Genomic DNA, 8,962 nt, shown 5'->3' on the forward strand with positions numbered 1-8,962 from the left:
GGAGGAGGAGGAGGAGGAGGAAAGAAAAGCAAAGGAAGAAGAGGAAGAGGAAGAGGAAGAAACAAGACTGGAGAGGTGCTCTTGACCCATTCAGGAAGTCCCACTTTCTGCACCTGCCTCTAGTATATTCAGCAGCATCTGTGTCTAAGGAGTGGCTCTATCAGAGCCCTGTGGATCCCACTTTGGAAGTTCTTGTTACATGTTTGGTGAAACCTAGGGCTTCAAGGGAGCTTGGAAACAGTGGGTTAGATTGGCTGAAGCCTGTGCTCCAAGCATAATGCCCATGCATATCCAGCCTTCTGATTCCTTGGAGAAATGCTTTTGGAATTCCCCATGTAAACCAAACGACAAATCCTTCACATAAAACGATGCATATCCACATCAAAATGTGGCCTCCGTATGTCCTCTGTACACCTGGGATCATCCCTTAATGACTCACCTACCAGAGATAATGCAAATGCGAACATAAGAACACACGAACAGTCACTGAGCTGTGTAGAGAGTGCCAGGGAAATCCACATGTTTAATACAGATGCAACTTTTCCCACAAACATTTTTAATCCACATCTGGTTGCAGAACTGAGAGAAACAGAGAACTAATTGTAACTCTATCCCCCCCAGCATCCAAAAAATACGACACAGGCCCGAAGAGTAATGTTTTGAGAGCTGGGGACCTGTAGAGAACTAACAGGGTGCTTCCTGGCCCATCTCCATAGACCAAGCACTTCTGTCATGGACTGGAATTGCTGTAAACATTGGGGATGGTAGCTGATAGCTAAGCTGGGTTTATCTAGCCAAGGTTACAGTGAGAGCGCCTGGGCTATAGCAATCAAGGCCTTGCTAAAGATCCCTTACCTGACTGTGCTATTGCAAGCCCTCGCCACCTAGAATGGTTACACAACTCTCTCTTCCTGGCTTCTGGCTTTACTCTCTGTGCTCTACTCTTTTTAAAAAAGATTTATTTATTTATTTTATGTATCTGAGTACACTGTAGCTGTACAGATGGTTGTGAGCCATCATGTGGTTGCTGGAACTTGAACTCAGGACCTCTGCTTGCTCCGGCCCCGCTCACTCCGACCCAAAGATTTATTTATTATTATATGTGAGTACACTGTAGCTGTCTTCAGACACAGCAGAAGAGGGCATCAGATCTTGTTATGGATGGTTGTGAGCCACCATGTGGTTGTGGGATTTGAACTCAGGACCTTTGGAAGAACAGTCAGTGCTCTGAACCTCTGAGCCATCTCTCCAGCCCTCTGTGCTCTAGTCTTACCTAGTCTTCCGGAGAAGCCAGAAAGTATCTCTAGCCTCCTTCTTTAAGTAGCATGAGCTTTACTGAGGCATCAATGTAAACAAAGATGGGTTGTTGAAAATTATTGAGAAGAGCACATTTGCCTGCCTTCCCTAGCTGTGAGGAGTTTGTTTTCGGTTCACTGAGCTGGGTGGGGAGTGTAGTTAAGCACATGTTTGATAGTGCCAACCAACTGCACCTGCCAGGAAAACAATAGGTCCTTTAAAGGTGCCAAGCACTGATATTATGCATCTTCTGTTGTAAACTGTATACACTTCACACTCCTGAGCCTCCTGCGTGCTGCCTCATATCTTCAATCAAATTATTACACTCCAGAAATATGCATAAGGGAAATGATTGTACACATTTTATGGTGGGTTGTTGCTTGTAGCAGTAATTGAAGTACCTTTCCCACTTATGAAAGTACTAATTTTATTTGTTTTTATTGCTTTTCTAGATGCAATTATTTATTTAGTGTGCTTTGGCTTTATTAAATTATGTTTACTATAGGAACATCATAAAAATGTATGAAAACAACACATCAGCCAAGCCAGCCTGGTGACCTGTATTGAGAAAGCGGGTGTTATTTTTCATATCCAAACGTAATGAAATAACTTAAGAATAAACAGATAATCTACGCTAGAAAACAATACAGTTTCAAAGTAATGCAATAAAACAACTGGACAATATGATTTCATAAACCTGGGCTCTAAAATTTACATGAGTTGGGTTTTGAGTACTTATTGGAAGACACGTGGTGTTTCTAAATGGAATCGTTACAATGTGAAATGTAATTAAGCAAAAGGCCAGAGCATACGTTGGGGTCTGTTGGCTGGTACGATGTGGAGGGGTAAGAAAGCTGTGTAAAGACTTTTGGTGTCAATAGGAAAGCAGAGACTCCATCCCTACAAATGTGCTTAACTTTGAACTTGAAAAACGGCTAGACAGGTGTGCCAGTCGCTCACTCAGAAGTCACTCGGGCTGGATATCCCGGCATGAAGTTCTTCATCCACCTTTTGCCTCTTGTTCCGGTCTTTTTGGTGTTTTGTCTGAAAATAACAAAGGCTCTCTGCTTTGACATTCCATTTGAGAAACTTCCCTTCCTTGTCAACAGTTTCTTTGTGAGGCATATAGGTTTTGTGTTTGTTGTTTTAAAGGAGTGTGATAGAAAATAACAACAAAACAAAAGCTGAATACCATAAGCTCAAATCTAACATCAAAGGCTAGAAGTGCAGAGTTGCTGAGATGAAAATATTGATGACTCTAAATTAGTGACCACTTTTACTTATCCAGTTACAAATTTAAATTAACCAGGTAAATAGAAGCCTATTGTAACATCCAAAATGCACTAATCAAAGAATATATAATAAAGTATGAGTTCCCTCAGTCAACCAATTTACACCCCTTGAAATCATGGCCATTGGATTCTCCAGTTGCCAATTTCCAAGGGTAACATGTGGATATGTTTGCCCACATATATGCAAGCACACATATTTTCACAAATGACACTACACAGACCATGTTCAGCTCCATCAGTTTTAAATGACTTTTGAAACCAAGGGTCAAACCCCAGGCCTTTGCACATATTTGGTAAGCAGCATGCTACTGAACTACCAGGCCCCACCTCTGTGGGGTTTTTTTGTTTGTTTGTTTTTTGTTTTTGTTTTTTTTTTTAAGATACAGCAACATATGTTCCATTCTATAAATTCTCAGGTTTCCACTGAAGAACATGAGTATCTCTCATTTTCTTTCCTTGCTTCAAAGAATAATCTCGTCAGGAATAGATAAGAGGACATGATAGTTTGGGCAACTTCAAACATGTTTGGAAACTTAAAGACAAAAAGTCCCACATAAATGTGATTTAAAATTGTGACGTTCCCTAATAGTGATTGTGATATAGTAATAGTGATGCACAAGCCCCATGCAAGCCAGACCAAATTGAAGCATGGAGAGAGGAGGTAAATATGGTGAATGTGAAGTTCCAGGCCCAGACAAGGAGCTATTGGCAACTGACAACTGCTGGGGGTTGGGGAGCAGTCAGTTTTCTTTACGATTGTTGCCACATACACAGTTTGACCCTGCTCCAGTAAAAGGCCACACATCCATGAACATATAGGTAGCCCACATTGGAATTGGTGGATGGAAAAAGAGTGCATGAGGTTGGCTGGGTAGTGAAGAGGGCATCTGGGAGGAGTTGAGGAGGTGTGAACATGGTAAACACAAACCTAGGAAATTTTCAAAGAACTAAGAGCAAAACTATGGGTCTCAGGATGAGCTAGGCTATCTGACTTAATCTGTGCAAGAGCTGTTGTATGTCCTCTCTTGGGAGCCACAGGCGGTCTCTGGCATCTCCTACTTTCCTAGTAGCCACCAGGGGTCTCTGGCATCCCCTGCTTTCCTGAGAGGCACCAGGGGTCTCTGCCACCTCCTGCTTTCCTGGAAGTCACCAGGGGTCTCTGGTACCCCTTTCTTTGTTCCCCAGTGGGTTGATTGTTCAGATCTTTGCTGAACTGTAAGCCCCTTAGATATGAGCTACAAACATCTTACTTGTTCTTTGACTTGATTTAGAATTTTGCCATCTAGAGCAGGACAATGTTCCATTTGTAAAAACCATCTTAAATGGTTTGTAAACCACTACTAAAATGGTTTTCCTGAAAGTTCTCCATGTGTTCTTTCAATAGTTTTAGGAGTTTACATATTTTAAACTTATGTGGGGTTGATATAGGGTGTGATTTCGTTTTATTTTTTCTCCTAAATATTCCGATAATATTTGCTAAAAGATAACTTAGTTGACTTCTGGAGTCTCTAGCCAGTCCCACTGATAAATATGTCTATTTATCTCCCAGTATTAACATATTTAAATTATTTCAGGTGTATAATTTTAGTATCACCAGACTTGGATTGCCAACTATTCATTATCTTTTTTGTTTTCTTGAGAAAGGATTTCTCTGTGCATCCCTGGCTGTCCTGGAACTTTCTCTGTAGACCAGGATGACCTTGAACTCAAGAGATACACCTGCCTCTGCCTTCTGAATGCCATCACACTCAAGTTTTTTTCATTATCTTAACATTCTTAGTCATATTAAGAAGACACACAGCTGTGACTATGTCATTCAAAGATTGATTTTTGTCAAGAGTAGTTTTTCAGTGTTACCAAATGGCTTTCCAGCATTTATAGAGATAATCACGATGTTTCTCTCTTTTGATCTTTTCCTATTAATTATTTTTTTATTAGATATTTTATTTACATGTAAATTTCTCCTTCCCCAGTTTCCCCTCTAAAAAACAAACAAACAAACACAAACAAACAAAAACAACAAGAACAAACCCCTGTTGCCTCCGCCCTCCCCATGCTTGCCACCCCACCCTCTCCCACTTCTTGGCCCTGGCATTCCCCTACACTGGGGCACAGAACCTTCACAGGGCCGAGGTCCTCTCCTCCTATTGATGATTGAATTTGCAATCCTCTACTATACATGTGCTGCCAGAACAATCAGACCCACCATGTGCAGTCCTTCCTATTAATTATTTTAAAATACTGATCCATGTTTGATTTCCAGAATAAAATCCACTTGAATATATGATTGCCTGTTATATTCAATATGATCACGGGCCTCTTCATCCTCCTGAATAAACCTGAATGAAAACATACATGAGCACAGGGTTTGTTCTAAAACCCACCAAGGTTTTCTTCCTTCTTGTTCTCTAATCAACTTAATGATGTGAGATGTTCCTAGGCACTTCCTTCAGAGATGCCCTGTAACTGCTCTCCCGGTACACTGAAGAGGCAGCTCTTCCTTATTGCCCCTCTGAGGGTGTTCAGCAAATTCAGTTTTCCTACATTTAACATTTGTCATTTATATTTTTCTGGGACATTATCATTTTACCCTGTTTCAAATTTTCTTTTTAGTATATTGAGCCAAGCAGTCTTCTAACAGTATGTAAATTTTCTTCCTTTATATTCTATTTCCTTTTTTGTTTTCTGTTTTACTAGTTCTTGCTATCTTACATTTTTTTTCCTTTTTATAGTGATCAGGTTTTCAGTATATGCATATTATGGGTACTTTCAAATACCTGATTTTTTAGAGATTTTCTGTGTAGTTTCTGGTTTTACTGCTTTTGTCCTTGTTATTCTGGTTGGATGTTGTTGTTATTTGGTGGTTTTGTTTTTTATTTTTGTTTTTTGTTTTTTGCTTGCTTTGTTCACTTCCTAACTTCTTGAGTGGGACGCTTGTGGTAGTTTGAATAGGAATGGCTCCCATAGATTCATATATTTGAATGCTTGGTCCATAGAGAGTGGTATTATGAAGAGGTGTGGCTTTGTTGGGAAAAGCGCATCACTGTGAGGGTGGGCTTTGTGGCTTCACATGCTCAAGCTACTCCCAGTGATACACAGTCTCCTGCCGCTGCCTTTGGATCAAGATGTAGAACTCTCAGCTCCTTTTCCAGCAATACGTCTGTCTGCATGTCACCATGCTTCCTGCCATGATAATGGACTAAACCTGAAACTGTAAACCAGTCCCAGTCAAATGTTTTCCTTTATAAGAGTTTGCCGTGGTCATGGTGCCTCCTCACAGCAATGGAAACTCAAATTAAGTCAATGCTTAACCCTTTTTGTGTTATTAAATAATAATCACTTAAACTAGAATGTTCCATGACCATGCTTCTCTCTATACTCATTAACATGTATTAAGAAATATTTTCTTCAGCTGGATGGTGGTAGTGCACTTGGGAGGCAGAGGCAGGCAGATTTCTGAGTTTGAAGCCAGCCTGGTCTACAGAGTGATTTCCAGGACAGCCAGGGCTCTACAGAGAAACCCTGTCTTGAAAACAACAACAACGACTATATATATATATATTTTTCTTCATTATAGTTTTCCAGATACTCTGAAGTTTTAGTTATATAATGACTCCATTCACAAATTTTCTAAGTTTGTTATTAATTGCCAGTAGGCTTGTTTCTGTGTCTTGTACATTTCCTTTTGACCAGAGCTATTACTCTGCTTTGTGAGATAGAGTCTAGTAGCTTTTGTGAGTAACTGATAAGAACTTAAACACTAATCCCAGTGTCCCTTGGTAGAGCATGGTGTTCTACATAGGGCAGTGAGCTACACCTTTAATATGACTTGTCTGTACATATGTTCTTACTTATTTTTCCCTACACATTTTTCTTACCAACCTATAAGTACTGTGAAAAGATATACTTGATAAACAAGCACATGGTGGATGACTGTCTGTAGTCAGCATGAATTATGTTTTGCCTTTTGTTTTTTTCTATATAGCCCAAGATCACCGAGGAAAACTTGACCTATGCTGAGCTGGAGTTGATCAAACCACACCGGGCTGCCAAAGGCGTCCCCACCAGCACCGTGTATGCACAGATCCTCTTTGAGGAGAACCAGCTGTAGTGACACCTCCTCTCTGGCTGTCACCTGTGCTCCCAGTTATTTATGATACTCAGAAACAAACTCCCTACTTTTGTATTTTCACCTGTGCCTTCAGTGTGATAGGGAGCCCCTTCCCATGGCATTCTGATGTCTTCTAAGAGGTACACACTTCCCAGAAGAGAAGGGACCAGCCCTTGGGCATGTCTCTCAAGATAAGAAGTCACTGAGTGCAAGGACTCTGCTTCTGAGAGCATCTGCTGAGTCAACAAACCAACTCCTCCTCTTCTTGAGTCTTAAAGTTTTGGGGAAAAAAATCAAATCTAAATTTTAATCAGTCACTCTTGTTCTGTGTAAGACATTAAGCACCAAGTTTATAGCCACAGGAAATGCCTGTAAAGGTCACAGAGAGAGGTGGGATATATGAACTCACTAGTTCTCTAAGGCTTTGGGACACCAAGGGCAGAGCAAGCCCCAGGTGGCGATGGCAGCAGCCACTTATAATGACATCCATTGCTTTGAATAGATGCTCTGAAGCTGGCCATGTGAAGGCAGAGGTGCTGGTAGATGAAAGCCCGAGGAAGGTGTGGCTCAGAAAATTCTGTACTTACGTCTTTAGAGCCATACTTCGCCAGGGCTGTAGATATACAAGAACACCCTTGCAACTTGTTTGTTCCACCTTTGGCAGAATGGACCTAGAGTGTGAGGAAGACATATTGTTCTCTCTTTTCCAAAGACTCGAGTATAGTTCCGGTGGGTACATCACATAAGTGAGCAAAGTGTGCCAAGCTTGGTCAACTCCCATTCAAGAGAGAGTGGAGCCTTTCATCATTCCCTCGGCAGAGAAATGAAAGCACAAAGCATGCTGGGGAACTATGTCCAGGAGTACTCAACCCTTGGCAAGCACTTGACTGTCTCATCCTTCGAGGAGAACCATGATTGCCTTGGGTGGATGTCAGGGGACCATGAGACATAAGTCTATGGGGAAGTTGCTCTGTGAACCTAAATAATGTAGAAGAATGCCAGACTTAATGGAAGTAAGAGAGTCATCTTGATTTCCGAAGTGCTATCAAGGATGCTTCTTGATGTATGTGTACTCTGGTGGCCACTCACTACACTTTATAAACATTGTTTGCCTTTGTAATTTTACAATGTATATATGATAAATTATCTATTTTAAACAGCTGGGGTGTGAGTTGTGCCCTCTGTCTCACTGTAGGACTTGAGGTTTTTTATTACCTCAATTTGTATCACAGTTACACAAGTTGTGGGAATGGGGGAATCCACTGAATATGTCCTTTTAATGGGGGATAGAAGCCTCACAGCATCCCTGTAGAGCTTGTCTCTCTGCCTTCTCCAAAAAGGAACCATACCAGCACCCTCAGAGCAGGGGCAATGAGCAATTTGTATCTGGTGCTTATGTGAAGTGACATGTTTTGGCGTTCTTGCTTAGAAAATGTGTCTAGTTGCTCTCTCTTCACCAAATAGACCACTAACCGTGAATCAACATTTCTGAAGCTAAGTGAGGGGAAGCATCCATCATCTAGAAAGTGCAAAGAGTTCTTGGGATAAGGCATCAATAAGGAACGATGATGTAATCACTGAGTAGTTTCCCAAATGGACAGCTGCTTTTATGTTCCATGCAATTAAAGCAAACATGACCTTATTGTTTAGAGTAATGGCTTCTCAGATACGGACTGCAGATAGGCTCAAATTTGGGGATGAACTTTGGCCTAGCCCACAGATGGTAAGGAATCTTTATAGGTGGCATGAAAGGGGACCAGAAGGAAGATCGCTTGATGATGTGCTGCATTCAGAGTCACAGCCCTGAGCTGAAACAGCCCTAGCATGGGAAGGCTGGAATTCATTAGGATTCCCTCTTCATGACAGGACGAAAGCTCCTTAGCACTCAGGGGACACCACACTGGGCCTAGCACTTCTTGAAGGGCACAAAATGGACACGGATACTTCCTAGATTTTAATGTATCACTATGTGGGATCACCAGAGTCATGTTTATCATCCTGATCTGATGGCCATACCCTCAATGCACCAAGAATAGGGCTCCTGCCCCAGCCCACAAATACAGTCCAAAGGATGCACATACTCCATCTCAGCCAGCCAGCCCGTGTGAGAAAGAACCTCTCCTTTCCTTCTGAGGCTAAGAGGCTGAAGCTCATGGAGGCTAAGAACAGGTAAAAATGTCCTGCCAGCACATAAGCCAGTCCGGGTCCCCTAAATCCTTCCCAGACTCATCTCTTTCTTCTTTTAACCACAAGCTGCCTCAGT

General features: G+C 41.6%; 1 protein-coding gene across 1 annotated transcript in view; it reads left to right on the forward strand.

Annotated features, from left to right (window-relative positions):
- The window catches only part of Vstm4 (V-set and transmembrane domain containing 4), a 91,918-nt gene extending 84,059 nt beyond the window's left edge, over positions 1–7,859 (forward strand). Inside the window, exon 8 of the mRNA XM_031361506.1 lies at positions 6,574–7,859. Within this exon, the coding sequence (XP_031217366.1) occupies positions 6,574–6,699 (126 nt within the window). The 3' untranslated portion in view covers positions 6,700–7,859. The remainder of the gene's footprint in view (positions 1–6,573) is intronic.
- The last annotated feature ends 1,103 nt before the right edge of the window (positions 7,860–8,962 follow it).

This window comes from Mastomys coucha, unplaced genomic scaffold (genome assembly GCF_008632895.1).
Source record: "Mastomys coucha isolate ucsf_1 unplaced genomic scaffold, UCSF_Mcou_1 pScaffold9, whole genome shotgun sequence".
NCBI classification, from domain to species: domain Eukaryota; kingdom Metazoa; phylum Chordata; class Mammalia; order Rodentia; family Muridae; genus Mastomys; species Mastomys coucha.